The sequence below is a fragment of the Limulus polyphemus genome, unplaced genomic scaffold, assembly GCF_000517525.1.
Source record: "Limulus polyphemus unplaced genomic scaffold, Limulus_polyphemus-2.1.2 Scaffold4394, whole genome shotgun sequence".
Taxonomy (NCBI): Eukaryota; Metazoa; Arthropoda; class Merostomata; order Xiphosura; family Limulidae; genus Limulus; species Limulus polyphemus.
In genome coordinates this window covers 3,741-22,048 of record NW_013670004.1, presented here as the reverse complement: position 1 = coordinate 22,048, position 18,308 = coordinate 3,741, and the positions used below count along the sequence as shown (strand labels likewise).

The window sequence follows — 18,308 nt, the reverse complement described above, 5'->3', positions numbered from 1 at the left end:
AAGAAAGGACTTCTATCGGTAAAGTTTCTGCGGAAAGAATTTTTACGGAAAATTAACTAACGAACGGAGACGTAACAATATTATTCAATCGCCCCCTCCAGTAGCACAGCGGAATGTCTGCGGACTTACAACGCTAGAATCCGGGTTTCGATACCCGTGGTGGGCAGAGCACAGATAGCCCATTGTGTAGCTTTGTGCTTAACTTCAAACAAACAATTATTCAATCTGTTACCAAGGTCACCGTAATTGCCAAATGAAAGTCAAATCACAATTATCTATATATATATTGAGTCGTCATTATACGCCCCCCCCCCAGTGGCATAGCGGTATGTCTGCGAACTTACAACACTAGAAACCGGGTTTCGATACCCGTTGTGGGTAGAACACAGATAACCTATTGTGCAGCTTTCTGCTTAAATTCAAAATAAATAAACAATCATCATTATATAAAAAAGTATAGGGATAGTAAAGACGTAAAACATTCCATAAGAAAAGAGTAAAAAATAAGGAAAGGTACGAAAATTTTCTTGGATAAATCATTATTTCTTTGCTAATTGGCGTGCTAGTATCTCATGAAAACAACATATAATCAGCAACTTTAACTGTCACCAGGGAGAACTAGAGAATTACTTCTATTAAATAGCAAAAATCTTTTTTTAAACCGTAGATTTCTCGAGTCTTTAATTCAAAGACATACTGCTTATTCAATATTAGTGTTGATTACTTTTTACAGTAAGTTCTGCGAGAATTCAACAGAAACTTTATTAATAATACTCTCGTGTCTTTGTCAGAGACTTATGACATCACACCATAATGACCCTTGACCTAGTGTGTTGCTAGCACCCATAAGTAGCAGGTAGGTAAAACGACTTTTTTACGCTGTACAGTCAATTAAGTTAACGAAATTGTAGAGCCTTAATGAAAATTACGTGTTCGTAAGAATATAGACTAAGCCCAGACTCTATATGTAGTGACAGTGGGGCTCTTGTATAGTTAGGCTATACCCAATTAAACATAATCCTGCTCAATAACTTCTACATAAAATAGATTTATATTACTGCTTTCTACGTAGGCCTAATGTATGACTTAATTAGTTATTTCGCCTAGTACTATAGATCTAGTAGAAACTAATTTTTTCTGTTATAAGAATTACTGAAGGTATAATGGAGTTTTATGATGATTTTACTGCAAGATCTAGAGCTAATGTTACTTTATTAAATTAGATATAGGCCTAGATATGTAGATCTAGGCTATTCTAGGGCATAACGTTAGGGATAAACGTAATTTAAAGTAAAATCTATATCTAGTGTAGGCCTAATCATAATTAAATATATTTTAGTATTGTCACTTACGTGAAAGTTGAGACAGTCTCTGGTAGATCTGTTTGATACAGCAATGTAGTTAACTTAAACTGCAGATTTCACCTTTTTAATGCAGTATATCAAGAACTCGCAAATATACTTTTTGATGTATAACACATACTGAGTTTTGACTACTTCTGAGAAACTGAATGAGACCATGCCATGTTGACTTATACATAGGGGTGGTGATACTAGTTCATATTTCTAATAATAAAGTTTAGCTGTAGTTAATGCAACTGTGCTAATATGCTATAAATTGCTGGTTATAACAGTTGTATAATATTCACACCAATAAAATGAGAGACACATGTTAAGATGTTTATAAGACTAAATTCTAACAACTCATCCACTGCTAAAAAGAAATTTAGAATGGAATAGACCAGACGTACTACTGCTGCAACATGCTAGAGTAATATATGTCGTCCGTGACATTTAATTACTGGATAATTGATATTAGTTTCAACCTTTAAATTTATATACGTAACTGTGTGCGTTTTTGCACATAATTAACACATCTTGTTAGTGCAACAGATATACAGGCATACCATGCGTTTTCTCCCTTCTTATTTTTGTGTAGAATGTTTAAAAAGATTAGTATATTCTAAGTCTATGCAGTTTTTCATAACGTGTGATCAAGAAAGTTTTTAAGTTAATTTTCTTTTAGCTGCCTTTATTTCTTTGTCATTCTATAGAGGTAAAACCTACTCTGCCCATGTGAGCGGTATGTCTGTAATGTTGGATAATGTGCAAGAATGTCGACAACCATTGTCCTCAAATGGTAATCAAGTGATATTACGAGATTATGGCCTCCCATATGTTTGAATGAGAATGACCAGTCACGCATCACTATGTGTAAATTTGACACTGCCCACTTAAGTAAGAAACGCTAGTTTTAAACATCTAGGTACCAGATCTTGAGTTAATTGGTCAGTGGGAATACATTTCGAGGGAAGAAGGCCAGTCTAATCAACTCACGAATCCTGTGATTACCATCCAGTTAACATCCATAAAGCAAGAACACACTGTGTTTTGTGTATTTGATGAATAAAGATAGTAAAGTATCCAGTCTATTTAGTTCTTTATACAAACTCAGACAGTTTTTACTAAATTCGGTACTTCTTGATATTTTCTGCCAGTCCTCCTGTTATATTGAGGACCTACCTAATATCATTTGAGGAAATCAATTTCACCTGAAAATAACATGTATATAAGTTCCAAACTATGGAAGTGGACCCAGGACCAGCTACTCTCTCAAGTGGTGTTTAAACTTGTACTATTGTAATTGCCCACGACGTTTCCTTTGGTTTATTTTCCTTTCACAACACAGATCATGGGTTCAGCATCTTACTTCTCCAAATCAATGACATATAATCCAGTCAAATCTTTCATCTAAAATTTCACAAGTCTTCTTAAAACCGAGGTGTCCGTAGTTGGGAGACTGTAGAAATGACAAAGGGCTTATGAATAGAGTGATTTAAAGAATAGCATAACTGTTGAAAGGGTGCGTGTGGAAATAAAATGCTTCTGAATGGATTGATCTGAGTAATAGCAGATGAAAAAGGTTTTGTGGTCTAGGATCTTCCTATTTTTGTTACTGATATCAAATTTTGATATTAGGCTGTGAGACAAAAGAAGCTACCATTTGATAACACGGTCTTCCTTCCTTACGTTTCATATATTAAATAAATTGTCCATTAATAGAGACCTTAGCCTTATCTTCTTAAAGTTTATTTCTAAAACATTTTAATTCAACACTATTCTATACAATATCTTCTCGAACTTAGCTTTCCTTACTTCAAGATGTGTTGATTTTCTTAAAATGATCTCAGCATTGATAAACTTCTTCATTGCAGTAATACTTTCTTAGCAATGGTTCATTATTTTCATAATTCTATCCATACAGCACACATAATTTCTTTTTTGGGTGGCGTAACTACCTTTCCCATGGCTGAAGTACTGGTATATTCAGGTTAAAAGTGGTTTTCTGACATGTGTAAGATAGTAAGACCCACTAATAATAGTTAGAAGTATTGTGTATACACACAAAAATTTAACAACAATAGATTTTTCAATTAAGTATTTTTACTTAAGATTTGTCCGTGAATATATGGAGTCAGAGTGTTGACCAGTACAAGGTGATTTTCATGTTAAGTTTAAAAAACATTTTATTCGTACACTTTTAAAATTTAATTTGCATAAACTTCAAAACCTCCTAAATGAATATCAAAGTTTCTTCAGTAAATTTTAATATTTGTCTGTAATTTTCTTTACCCTAACTGTATGTGGACTCGGTTGTTTGGACCAACTTTGTAATCATCATAAAAAATACGAAATAAACCTAAATTACACTTTTTTCATTTTAAAATGTGTTTACATTGTAACAAACAGTTACACAACACTTACTTTTACAGCTGAAGCTAATGAAATTTTTATCTGGTTTTTATATTTACAATTGAACTTGGAAGTTGAAAATTTTCAGATGAGGAATATTATTTTTAATCTTAACATGAAAATCACTTTTACTCTCAGAGCAGTCAATACTTTGACTCCATGTATTCACGGACAAATCTTAAGTCAAAATACTTAATCAAGAAATATTTTTTGTGTGTATTAAAGAGTTGTAATGTTTACTGAAAGCTTGCCAAATTTTGTAGGTTCTGCTTAGTTTCACAGATTTCACTATGACTTTTTGTTCTCTCACAGCATTGGTCGGCTTTAACATTCAAACAACATCAACTCAACCAACAAAGAATATTACAGTCGCTAATACTTTTAACCCGGATGTTATATGTTGCTTCAGTGTCCTCTCGCTCAGAATAGATATTATTTGCTGTAGAGAACAAAGCAACTAAAACAAGACAATATCAACGACTTTGTGGACAACGTGTTTACGCAAAAATGACATACACACTAAAGAAACAATTTTTGAAATTCTTATATAACTAAAGCAAGTAGATAATATGTGATGTGCTTGCATATCACACAACTTCAACGTGAAGTGCTCAGTACTTTGCAGCTCCAATTATTACAATATCTTGTGATTCTATACTCTAAACAAGGTTTTCGGCATTAGGTGTCTTTTTGTTGAAGAGCGCACACTGATTTACGGATTAATTTTTGTAAACTGTTTGGACATTTTGCTTTTCTTGATCAAGAAATTCACCATTAATTGACAAGATAGTACGCTATTTTGGCCTAATGTTCTACGTTTTCAATGAGCAACCATCATGGATTCCAGCTTCATATGAAGATAACATCTTTCTTCCAAGTTTGACACAATTGTATCATTTTACATATTATCCCTAAACTAAAAGTGTACCAGTGAATCCTTGATTGGTTTTTGAGTATAATAAGAGCACAACGTGTTCCAAAGCTTTTAAAATGGTTATATTTTTAATGAAATAATGAATAACATTCTCACGATTCCATAGGCATGTAGTTGTTTTAGGCTACCAAAAATAAAAAATCTTACTTCGTGCTATCTTACAGTTGAAATTTCGTACAAGATGTCGGACCCCCGAAAAAGACTTTCTTGATACATGCGTGGTAGCAGAGGTACCGTATTCGTGACAAAAAAAAAAACATTTTTGTTGTGTAATTAGAAAGAAAAAAGTATTCCATTTTTCATAACATTTGTACATATTGAAATCAATACATTTTCTACGACTCAAATGACTGGGAATTGCAAATGAATGAGTGCTTTTAAAGTAACATGACAAAGTTTGATGACGAAGAACCCACTTTGAAACTAACAAGTCATCTTAATTGAACAACACAGTTCTACTTTAAATCAGCACCTTGGGGCGCTAAGATACCTTTACTTAGCTGTTGAACAATCTCCGGTCTTGTGACTTCTTCCTTTCCTATTCTCTACACATTCCTCTTTCTAGGTAAGCTACTTGTACCTGACAAAACCTTGTCTAAAGGTTGTACATTTACTACTGCATTAGACTTGTACTAAAGTTTTCTTCGTTTCCCATTTAAACCATCTCTAAAATTCATTAGTGCAAAAACGATCACTTTCTGTTAATTTCAATAAAGTTCATTTCACCTTTCTGTTGATCAGTGTCAATGTGGTATTCCGTTCAAATTTCAATATGATAATATTTTATCTATGTATGCTTTGTTTTAACTTATTAAAATATAGTCTTCATATTATCATTCAAGTATTATGATCATGAACTTTTTGTCTAAGCATGTTACAAAGATTATTGTCTTCATTAATGATCAGGTACTCCTCAATATCTTAGCAGGAAGTCCGAAGGCTTGTAAAGGTAAAAAATCGGCTTTCGATACCCGTGCTGGGCAATGCTCAGATAGCCCACTGCGGTTAACCTCAACCAATAATTAGATACTTTTAAGTTGGTCCCCCAGTGGGACAGTGGTAAGTCCACGGACTTACAATGCAAACATCCGAAGTTCCTGGGGATTTATAACATGTGGCGCCATCTGTCGTTAAGTAACTAATATTACTCAATGTTTAAGTGATTTATGATTTAGATATAATATCACAATTTGTTTATTTGTAGTTAAGCAAAAATCTACACAAAGGTCTATTTGTGCTGTGCCCAATACGAGTATCGAAATCTGGTTTTTGGCGTTATAAGTCTTCAGTCTTACCGGGGAGGGGGGCATAACATTACAGCTGGTATTAGCTACACATGGAACTTCTTAATAGTTGGTATTAGCTACACATAGAACTTCTCAACAGTTGGTATTAGCTACACATGGAACTTCTCAACAGTTGGTATTAGTTACACATGGAACTTCTCAACAGTTGGTATTAGCTACACATGGAACTTCTCAACAGTTGGTATTAGCTACACATGGAACTTCTCAACAGTTGGTATTAGCTACACATGGAACTTCTCAACAGTTGGTATTAGCTACACATGGAACTTCTCAACAGTTGGTATTAGTTACACATGGAACTTCTCAACAGTTGGTATTAGCTACACATGGAACTTCTCAACAGTTGGTATTAGTTACACATGGAACTTCTCAACAGTTGGTATTAGTTACACATGGAACTTCTCAAGAGTTACAATTAGTTACACATGGAACTTCTCAATAGTTGGTATCAGCTAAACACAGTAGCAGGGTGCAATTCATTGAATTTTCAGTGGGGGGTGTAGGACACGAATCGTCTAGGGTGTATGGGGTGGAGCACCAGTCACCAACGAAGTCATTGAGGTTTAAGCATAAAATGATCTATAGAAACTGTAATTTGGTTATAATATCTGATACAAGTATCTATATTTTTAATTAAAATATCTTCAAAATAAACAACGACATAAACGTGTGTGCTACAAAAGAAAAAATCGACATATTTGTGTAATACACTAATATAAAATTAAAAAAATTGATCATTGTATATTGTTTTAATTTTACAAATTTTACTTCCGATACAAACCTGGCAAAGTAACATTTAATTAAGATCATAACTAAGGATCTTAATTTTTTTAATGGGAAGAAGTATAATAAGAATCCCTGATTTACAAGTACAGATATATAAGATATGTTTACAGCTATATGTTTAACAAAAGATTTTTTGATAAGTTATTCAGTGTTTGGAAAGAGTTTTAGTAAATATTACAGCAATAAAAGTTTAGAAATTAGTAGTCAGAACTAAATATGGACTCAAAAACAGTGCACAGGTTGGTAACCGAGTTTTATCTGTGGTAATAATCCATGAAAAATGCTTTGTTTAGATCTAATATGTTCAATATTCATATAGAATACAAGTTTTAATTACATTAATGCATTTTGTTAAGTCATAATAAATCTACAGGTTTAATGAATTAATTTGTCCATAACAATTTGATTTTTAAATACAATAGCAAAGAAATTACCCTTTCATTAATTATTCACAATGAAGAGCAAACTTCAAGTGCTTGCATATAGAAGTCTTTAAAGACAGCTTATATGTAATTGAAATAGTTTATGCAAATACCTGCCTATATAAAACACATTCTTTAAAACCTTCACTACATGAATTTAACAAGTCAACCAAACATCTCACTTTCTTAGGAACCCTACTTTAAAACACAGATTAATAAACTGAAACTTATACTTCCATTTATATCATGAAATTCATTAATACCATATTCATGTGTGCTTACTATAAATGAAAAATTTGGCTATAACTTTATTAATGAAATGAAATTTCAATTTTATTTCGTTTCTTATATCAGGTTCTAGTTTTCCACAGTCACTACATTATAATGGCTATTAAAATATCTAATCTGGTAACTAATAGCTTTATTCTTCTGTGTCATATTTCCATTAGTGATGATGCTCTTCTGTAATATATAAAAAACAAATAAGGGTTATTTTTACAAAGACACTGATTGATTCTCATTAAAATCATGAAATTCACAGAAATTTCTATGTATAATCAAATATATTTCAACTTATACACTGAATGTTTAAGGAAAATCTTTCAGCCTTACAAAAAAAAAAAAAGGTATACCATCAAGTTTTCCAACAACCATGTAAGAGTAGTCTTTTATGTAGCTAGAATGCAGTAAATCAGGTGACTATATAATAACTAATTGAAGTATGTAATCTGTTTCTGTGTTGCAGATTTTATCAGTACACATAAAATAAATTAACTTTTATAATCATCCAATACCTCAATTGGCAGTTAAACAGTCCAACTGTATTAGACACTTGATCCAACCAACAGGTATGGGACAGGACTCTGGTTTGAGTAATGTTTGTATTTCAATAAGATACGTACAAAGAAAATTTTGATAAATACAATAGAAAAATGCATAATTTTCAAAGATTTCGTGTGTTCACTCTCTTTGTAGGGTAATATGTCTTTATTTCAATGCACATATAATACCAGACTCTGCAGAGATACATATATAAATTTTTTTAATAATAGTTTTGTCCATCATATAGTGGAGAACTCAAGAAATGTTGATCAGGAAGCTGGATATCTAACAAAAGTCCCTGGAGGAAGACTTCTATGACTCACAGCAAACACCAATCGAGAAGTTGGACTTCAAGTAAAAGCCCAAAAATATGTACACAAGCTGACATGTGTACAATGGTGTTTATCATGTATTTTAAATGTAGTCATTTTTCATTAAGATCATCACCATTACAGTACTATAATATTCATTTATGTACTTGCCAAAACTGCTTTATTTTTTTTAATACCATTTGCTTCATATGCTACAACTGCACTCTAATGGCCATTTTTATAACCAAAGAAACATAAAAAGACGTCACAAGTGAGATCACACTAAAATATAGCAGGGAGTGAACAAAAATGTATAAAAACAAACTTTCTGACATATAAAAATGGCTATGAGTAAGTAATGGTGAAGTGCATACTAAAAAAAAATGCAAAACCAAACTTTTGAGTTTGCTCCTTTGTACATTACCACAATTTGGGAGAAAAAAGCAAAATGGAACAACTTCACAATATGGTTGTTGTTAGAAACACATTTCCTCAACCATAAAAAAGTTATAATCAACATAATGTTAAATTTCAAATTTGACAAAATATAAGAATTACACAGACACGTCTCAGTATATTTCATAAAATAAATAAAACTCTGATAAAAAAGTACGTTACAAAGCAAAAAAACCTGAGTTCAAAAATGTTTGGGAGTACTGTTCAAGTTTGAGATATGGTTTGAATAACGTTTCACTGAGAGAGAGTGATTATACAGTAGGTTTAGTCACAAACGTCTTGCAATTCTACACCTGAATTTTAAGTAGCATATAAAAGAAAAGCTTATAAAACAAAGAAGTATTTCTGCTTTTCTTTACTGTAACAATTTCCAAAAAGGTCATTCAAACTAAACAGGAATATACAGACACATTAATAAGTCACAAATTACCTGCAGCTATTTTTCTTTGTCTTTCTTCCCATGCTGCAACAGCTGCTGGAGAGTTAACTGTAAAAAACAAAACACTAACTTGTATATCTTTTACAAGTATCTTACATTACAAAAGTTCACCCTGACTTGACTAATAATAACATTTAAGAAGAAGTGTCTAACAAGACTCTAACATCCACTTCAAAAAAGGAGAGAGAGAAACTCAAATCTGGCCATGATCATTCAAATATTTATTGAGCCTTCTCTTAAATTTCATCACATCTGAAGGCAACCCATTACAAAACTGTTACAAAAGTAAATCTGTCTATGATGAAGATAACGCCTACCTTGACAAATTTGTGTCATTTTATCCTATCACTAAGTAGGAAAAAGATAATTAATATTTCCAATTCCCTTAAATCTCCTCTAACCTCCTCCCCTTTTTTTTCTCTCAAGAGAAAACAATTTCAGAGGTCTTAACCTTTCCTTGTATAACAATCTTTCTATGTTAAATGTTATCCTAGTAGTTCTTCTCTGAACCCTTTACAACAATTCAAAGTCCTTCTGAAGGTAAGGAGCTAAACATGACACTGCAAATGAAACCTATTTAGTGATCATACAATGAAATAACCTTTTTTAGGCAATATTTTTGTAAAGACAATCCAAAATCCTTTTTGACCTACCAACAACAATGGAAAATGAATCAATATAATTGATCACCTATTAAAATCAATTACATCAATAATTAGTGTCCTGTAAAATAATTAATTGTAATTATGATTAAATCATTATTTAATGTCAGGAAAATAATCAACAAGTGTTTCCGATTATTACCATTTTCAGTTGTTCTAGCTATTCAGTATTATCAAAATAATGATATGATTTTTCCTTAAGTTTGATTAATTCTAGTTCATTGAAACTAGGGTTTCAAATTATTATTACTTTATGATTGTTCCACCTATCCCTGTAATTGAAAAACTGCCATTATATTTGTTTGTTGCTAAGCAGAAAAGATACACAATGGGTTATATATGCTCTGCCCCATTGTGGGTATCAAAACCTGATTTTTAGCATTAGTTTTAATTTTTTTTTGTCAACTTCTGAGAATAATTAGTTTGTTTATTTTAGCCATCTTTTGAAAATAATCAATTAGCAAATTCCACTACGTGCTCAGCTCTACTGCTAGCATGGCTTAAGAAATGGCTCAACCAAAACACCAAAATCCTCCTTCTCCATGACAATGTTAAGGTTATTTCCTAACAAAATTAAACTTATAATTTAAACTATGATACCTTGCATTTATTATAATTAAAAACCATCTGCTATATATTCATCCACCTCACCAAATGTTCTAAATCCTTTTGTAAAGCACCAGCATTTTCCTTACAGCCAGCAATACCCAATGCCTTAGTATCGTCAAATTTAAGCATTTTGTTAATCACTTCATTATCTATGTCATTGAGATTCCCCACTAGTGACATTAATCCAATTTGACTGAACTCCATTTATAACACTGTGCTTTCTTCCTTCCAGTCACTTGTGATCAAACAATCCAATTTATCCTCTACACACACACACACACACAATTATTTTAACAAGTCTTTTATAAGGCACCTTGTCAAATGTTTTCTGAAAATTCACATAATCCAAATCTACACCTTTACCCTCATCAACATAACCAGTAACCTCTTCATAGAAATATAACAAATTTAATAGCTATAATTAAGTTAGTTGATCACTACTAGTACCAGAATTTAAGATAGTTATATCCCTTTTACTTAAAGGCATTGGAAAACTATAGGAATATGGATTAACTTGAGACATCAGGACCATCCAGAGAGAGAGAGACCTGTAATAAATCATACTGCAAACATGGTAAGCAAATTGTAGCATCTGGTAAAGAATTTACAAACACAAAGGTCAGTAGCAAAAGATATCAACAGGCCATAAGTAACAGTATGCAGCATAATCAAGAAGGAACCTTGTCAGGAAAAGTGACAATAGTCACATGTACACAACACAACTTGATCCATAGCATGTCCATTCACTCATTATATACCTCAAGCAGCTGAAAAATAAAATAAGTATTCTTACTATTCCATAGAAAGACAACACCAGTCAAGTCATCAATAGATTTCTGTGCAATTGGACTTCTGAAACAGATGCTTGGAAACAATCATTCTCATACACTAGATGCATTATGGAAAGTTCTTAGTGAGGAGTTGTAGGCTTTGGACATGAAAGTCTTACACCAGTCTTTTGTGATGAAACTTGTTTGGCAGGGCTATTGTCAATAGTCATGATCTTCAAATAAAGCATGGCATGACACCATGGACTATAATGACACAACTAGGCTCCAAAATAATCTTAATATAATGTACTTAACCTCTTTACTGTCTCATTCTCTCTATGTATAAGCAAGAAAAATAGCTTTTCCTCTACACAGTATTAATATTTGAAGTTTTTAGTGCTTTTAGTTTATTAATCTGGCCATTGCTTGGTAATAAATAAGCAAAAAATATCTTGTTTTAATGTATGATGAACAATGCCTCTAGTCTATTAACTTGTTTATATCTTGTAAAAAAATACCCTGACTTCCAAACAATCTTAATATATGATCCTGATAGTAGCAACTCTGGTCTATCAGACTTCTACAATCAGTAAAATAAATAATAAAAGAATGGACTTCTATACATCTTAATATCTTATGCACAAAGTGCTTCTAATCTATTAATTTGTCTACAAGTTCCAATAAATAAGCAAAACAAACAAAGCTTGACTTCCAAGCAATCTTTCTTTTGATGCAAACAGTAAATCTAATCTATTAACTTGCCTGTATTTTTTAACCAAAAAAATATTTCATTTTTAAGAGCTTTTAGCATTTGATTCTTATTGAATCTAGTCTTAATGTGTTACTTTATTGTAATTAAAAACAAGAAAAAGAAATAGGCTAATTTCTTCACAAGCTAAATATTTGATGAACAAAGTATCTTTCTTGTAAAATACACAGATTTGTACATGACAGTAATATTTTAAACACACAGTATCTCTAGTCTTTTAACTTAAGTGAAATATTTTTGTTTTTGACAACCTAATCAAAACATGAAAATGTACTATTGGATTTATGTAGGCTAAGGTGAGCTAAATGAAATAGCAATAAAAATTAGGTTTATCATTTTACATATTTCAACATGTAATTTCAATATGTGTGTGTTATTATATGAATTACTTCATGTTGTGAATTTAGCACATGGATTTAGGAATAACCCAAATCTCCTAAGCAGGCTAAACCTTGAGAGTTGTTATTAGGATTATGGCTAAAAATATCACTAACAGCAGAGGTATGCAAGTGATTAATGAATAGATTCTAATCAATAATCATTATAATTTTTGTTTTATGACAATGCATGCTCCTTGTTAGAATACTATATTACTTTAGCTACATTAATAATTAGATTAATTTTATTTTTGACTTATGAATGTAACTTGCTCTGATCAAGTTAATGATAATTACAAAAGGGGAAAAATAGCAGTTTTTCAACTGTTACACTGTTAACTTTTCTATAATTTGTGATAAGTTAGGAGGAAAATGCTTGACTTCTATACAATCTCAATATTTGGTGCTTGATGCTTTATGTCTATTAATGTTTCTATACTTTGCAAAAACAATAACTTGATTCCTAAATTAACTTGACATTTATGCATGTAGGGAATCTCACTTATTAACTTGTTCATATTCTGCAATAACAGAAATAATCTTTCTTCTATGTGGTCTTAATATTTGATGCATATATAATGAAACTAGTCTTGCGATAATTCAGAAAAGAGAAGTGACTTCTGGTAAATCTATATGATCCAGATGTTTAGTTTATAAAATGAATCTAGTTTATTAATCTGTTCATATTTTACATTAAATAAACAAAACAGTAGCTTGACCTCTACAGAATATTAATATTTGATTCGTATTAACATGTCTATATAGTGAAATAAATAAGCAAAAAAAAGCTTTATTTCAAGGCCATCTTAAATGAATAATATTTTATGCTTATAGTAAGAAGTTTATTAACTTATATATACCTTGCAATAAATAAACAAGAAAACTTTGACTTCTACACAATCTCAATATTTATTTCTTACCATGCCTATGTTAATTTTTCTAAATCTTGTAAAAAATAACTTGATTTCTAAACAGTATTAATATATCTGTATGTAGAGAATCTAGCCCAGAGTCTATATTCTGTAATAAATAACTAAGCAAGAAAAAAGCTTGCTTCCACATGTTTCAATATCTGATACACAACCTTAAGGTCTAGCAACAGAATTAGCATAATGTCTGATATAGAATTTTAGGTTCATCTCATCTTATGCACAGATTAACAAATACTTTGGCAACAAAGAACCATAAAACAGCTTCTACCCCTTGTGGTACCATAACCATTAACTTGATGTTCAGTTTCAGTGTAACTAATAACCTAAGACCAATTATTTCGTATATAACTCTTATGACCTTGAGCTTTTTAATAAAAGATAATACTCAAGTACCAAAAATTTATAAAGCCTAGTTTATATTATTAAAAATATGAACTCAAGTAAGTTCAAATTTTTTATTAAAATTGTAAATGCTTGAGTAGCTGGTGGCAGCTAATTGCAGCAAACGCATACACTATTGCTCCTGTAGCCTGCAAATCTCCTCAAAGCTGGGAAGGTCTATGGAATATACAGTAACAATAACAATATTTTCATGCAGTTGATCCACTTAGTAACAATTAACACTTAGACTGCCTTTTTCTATAATTATACATATTAAGTTTAACAAACAAGTCACGAGAATTTAAATTATGGTAAAATATAAGAATAATACTGTATATATTTCAATGATTCATCCAGTGTTTCAGATATGCTTTTGACAGTACGAGTACTTTACTCCTGGAAATAAACTGCAATTTTGAAAAGAAGCATATTTTTAGGTTTCAGTTACTTTTTCATCATCTAACACCTGACATTTTGCTGTGTTCACTAGGCCCTTGTTCTTACTTCTATATTATTGTCCTATTAAGGACTGCCTGAAGCAATTACAGGTAAATTCAATACAGTAAGCATTTCATTGACACTGATCAATAAAATTAGGCTGGTATAATGTTCATTTAAACTATAGTCTTGAATTACAGAAAATTACCAGCCAGCAATTGCTGTATAACTTATATTTGAATTTTTCCTTTTTAGAATCTATGAATGATGCACAGGCCTAATCTATCATTCAATCCACTACTACTTCTGTGGCAAACTATGATTGTAAAACTTTTCATCAAATCTTGCAAACTACTGTATAACTAGACAATCAGTTTATGGTGAGAATGATCTTCTATTCTGTGCGTGTTTTATTATTGATACAAGTTTCTTGTATCTTTTGGACTGCTAATCATGCACATGATATACGTACCAGCAAATAGTACGTGTATTTGGTATGCAAATTTATTATTTCTGATGTGTTTTAGCAAAAATAAATGTTTTATTTATGTAGATACACATAAATAACTGGAGCAGTCACCTATCAGATGCCCTCACTGTTAAAACTGTGTTCTGTCATAATTTCTCTAACATTTCACATGGTCCAACAAGGGTAAGAGAATAAAATCAGTTCTAACAAACCAATGCCCTATATCAGTGTTTCTCAACTAGTGGGAAGTTTTGAAAATAATTAAGTATTCCAAAAAAAAAAAGAGTGTTGCCTCGTTGTGTCTTTCATGCCTATTAATTATTTTTAACCTACAAAAAATTAGGTAAAAATCATATTTAAAATTATGATATTAACAGATTATACATATATATGTGCTACTCAGTTACCAGTAGGGGAGGGTGGGGATGTTTCAGCCAGTGGCATTCTTGTGAAAGGTAGGGGGCCTGTAGGCTCAAGATTCATCAAACTGAGAGAAATTTAAGTGTTTCTTGGTTCAAAAGAAATCTAAGTTAGCTGAGTTATTCGACAATATCAATTGAATTTCAAAATTGGCATATATGGCAGACACAGTTGGGCTCCTAAATGAACTGATTTTGCACATGCATGGCCAATTGACTTCATTTTTCTGCCTTGCAACCAAGATAGAGCCTTTCAAAAATAAATAGGTTGTTTGGAAAAAAAAAGGTTGATGGCGGAATACTTGATATGTTTCTCTGCTTTCCAGATGCAGCAGAAAACACCAAATGTGACATCCATAATACTGCTAAGCTTGTTTCAGAACATTTGGATAAGCATGAGGCCAAATCTAATGAATATCTTCCATCTGAATATGATTCTCATATTGGATTTTTGTGGGCAATGGATTCATTCATTCTTGCAGTGAAATAAATAAACTCTCACTTTCAGTCTCATTGATTTAGCAAGCAATCCACCATAGAAAGAATTATTCAAGAGTCTGCCTTTAGGTACTATCTGGCTTAAAATTAAGACCGAATATGAACAACTTAGCAAAAGTTATTACGAAACTACTACCCTTTTCTTCCACATATCTTCCATAGCAACTACAAAAACAAAGGAAAGAAACCATCTTCAACTTGAAGCAGCTCTTCCAGTATCTACTTCAAATGTTACCCCAAGAATTTACATGCTTATAAACATAAAAATACACTTCTAGAAAAAAGTGGGGGTTTTGTTTTTATCATGGTAGGACCAGTGGTTTTTGACAAAATGGTTGGTGGGATGTAAGATGTAAAAAGGTTTAGAACTGCTGCCATATATAACAGTACAAAATACTGAACTTACAAACACAAGTATTCATACATCATCATAATACCCTAAATTTCAAATATAAAATACATTTTCCCATGTAGTCTGGGGAAATTAATCAATTAAAAATATGATTATTTACAAAGGAAGCTTCTTATGCAGAAAGTTACACTCACAAAAATATATATAGGGCAGCAACCACATCCTTCTCTCTCTCATGTTCATTTGAACCATTGCTACAGAAATGACTAAATTATCTTTGGTAAACTGTTGGAGAAACTGATTACACAAAATGGACACATTCCAATTAGAAACTTTTGTTTTCTAAGGAGGGATAGTTTCAAGCAATATCATTATGAAGGATCACAAAGATATGAAACCCAATAACTCGAGTGCTTTCAAAAAGTGGACCTTTCTTCTTCTGGGGAAAACTGGAAGGATCAACTGCTTTGTGAAAAGCAAGCACCCAAACACTAGATATAGACAACTTCATCTACAAAATTTACTGAAATAAAGTTTAAAATGATAATTCCTTTACACCATGTACATTGGAAAAATAAACAATAAACAAACATGTTTTGTGGAAATCTCATAAGTTATGCATTACTTACTTTCTATCTGCTAATGTAACACCCATTACATGCCAAATCATAATACATTATGTGTTTCAATGAGACTACAACACTATGCATATTCAGTTGTGTTTATATCCTCTACTACAAAATGCTGAAGTGATGTATATTATATTACGAAACCTTTTAAAAACTTCCACCAAATTACAAAAAAAGATTATCTAGGATCCTGTTATTTTTGTATAAATGATCAGATGAGTCTTTCTTCTATGATTAGACACACAGAAGAAAACTGGTTTCTAGTTATTTCTTTACCAACTTATGTCGTAGATCTTTGATTTTATCTGAAAACAAGAAGTTAATCATTAGAGTGAAAGTTCAAATCCATAAAGATCAAAATCATTATCTTGTTTTTTTTTATTTTGTCATGTTGTTAAGCCAGATAACAATAATGTCCAAAAAGATTCACCTTTATTTGACTTTTTTTAATACCTATGCTTCAACCAATAATAGATTTTTTTATAGCTAAGTTATACCTCAAACGGATACATGTTAGATTACCTTTCCTGTTCAATTATGGTAAATTTTCAGTACCAATTTAATTCTAATAACTGTAATTAGATGCATTTCAAAGTAAAGTACACACCATAAAGAGAAATGAAAACAACAATGCTAGCTGGACCCCAGTACATATTATAACTTTTGTCATCTTTTGCGTATAAACATAATAATTAATACTTTAATTCTCTCACCTTTTTTATGGATGTAAAGAAAAATTGGATAAGACAGTGCAAATCCAAAAATGTAATATTTCAAAAACCAGTTCTTTGTAAAATGGAATTTGTATGGAAACTGTGCAATTTTTGCAGAAAATGTGTAAGGGTATTTCATAGGTCTGCTTGGAGCTGTCTGTGCCATTATTTTCTAGTAAAAAAAGAAAAAGTTAAGCAATCAAATAATAAAATATTACTTAAAATGAACTTAAGAATATTTTAAATAAAGTAAAATTAAGACAGTCTTAAAATTAATCATGTAAGGTTTAAACACTTAATAATCTTTATTATAAAACCTAATGAAAAAAAAATTATAATTTGACATACTTTAGATTTTCATATTAGCAAGCCATCACAGGAAAATAGCAACTAGATTTACAATAAGCCATTTGAATCTGTCTGTTGCTTGGACTGTGAAATTATTATTCAATACATTACAATAACTAGAATACTACATGTATATAAATAAAACCTTTAACACAAAGAGTACTTAGCGAAATTTTTTTATTAACTATTGAAATTTTTAAAAGTCATGTACAGTACTTTGAATAAACTTGTTTGACCCTGACCTCTAGGTTAAAATAACTTATGGTGTGAATGTCTTTTACAAACTGGTGAAGCATAATTATACTTATATTAGGTTGCCAAGAAATTAATGATGCTTTTTTTAGATGAAAAAACCTGAACAACTTATATATCAAAACAAAACATTTATTATATAAAGTAGTCTATTCTTAATGATGATGCTTTTCCATCTTACAGTCAGGTTTTTAATGCTCTGATCAAAGAAATCACTTGATTTTGAAGCAAAAAATATGTCAATGTCCTCTTTAACACCTTCCACAGACGTTTTCCAATTAAGATGGTGTTGCAGCGAACAAAAAAGATGGTAATTTGATGGTGTCATATCTGGAGAAAATGGTGGGTGGGGGAGAACTTCCCAACCCAACTACATAATCTTGTTGCATCAAATGTGTCACATGTAGACATGCATTGTCATGGAGAAGAACACCTTTCCAACTGACGAGTGAAGGGCATTT

The 18,308-nt window shown here is 31.3% G+C and overlaps 1 protein-coding gene and 1 long non-coding RNA gene across 3 annotated transcripts in view; one reads left to right on the top strand and one right to left on the bottom strand.

The window, feature by feature from the left end:
- The window catches only part of LOC111088770, a 4,100-nt gene extending 1,729 nt beyond the window's left edge, over nucleotides 1–2,371 (top strand). The window contains exons 2-3 of the long non-coding RNA XR_002613195.1: nucleotides 792–856; nucleotides 2,054–2,371. This is a non-coding gene — a long non-coding RNA (uncharacterized LOC111088770). The remainder of the gene's footprint in view (nucleotides 1–791; nucleotides 857–2,053) is intronic.
- A 4,356-nt stretch (nucleotides 2,372–6,727) lies between these two features.
- Nucleotides 6,728–18,308, bottom strand: part of LOC106471080 — a 14,390-nt gene continuing 2,809 nt past the window's right edge. For both annotated transcript variants that reach the window (XM_013931667.2, XM_022399704.1), the window contains 3 exons: nucleotides 17,248–17,419; nucleotides 9,221–9,277; nucleotides 6,728–7,663 (listed from right to left, as the gene is read on the bottom strand). In XM_013931667.2, coding sequence (XP_013787121.1) covers nucleotides 7,647–7,663; nucleotides 9,221–9,277; nucleotides 17,248–17,413 — 240 coding nt within the window. In that variant the 5' untranslated portion in view covers nucleotides 17,414–17,419 and the 3' untranslated portion in view covers nucleotides 6,728–7,646. The remainder of the gene's footprint in view (nucleotides 7,664–9,220; nucleotides 9,278–17,247; nucleotides 17,420–18,308) is intronic.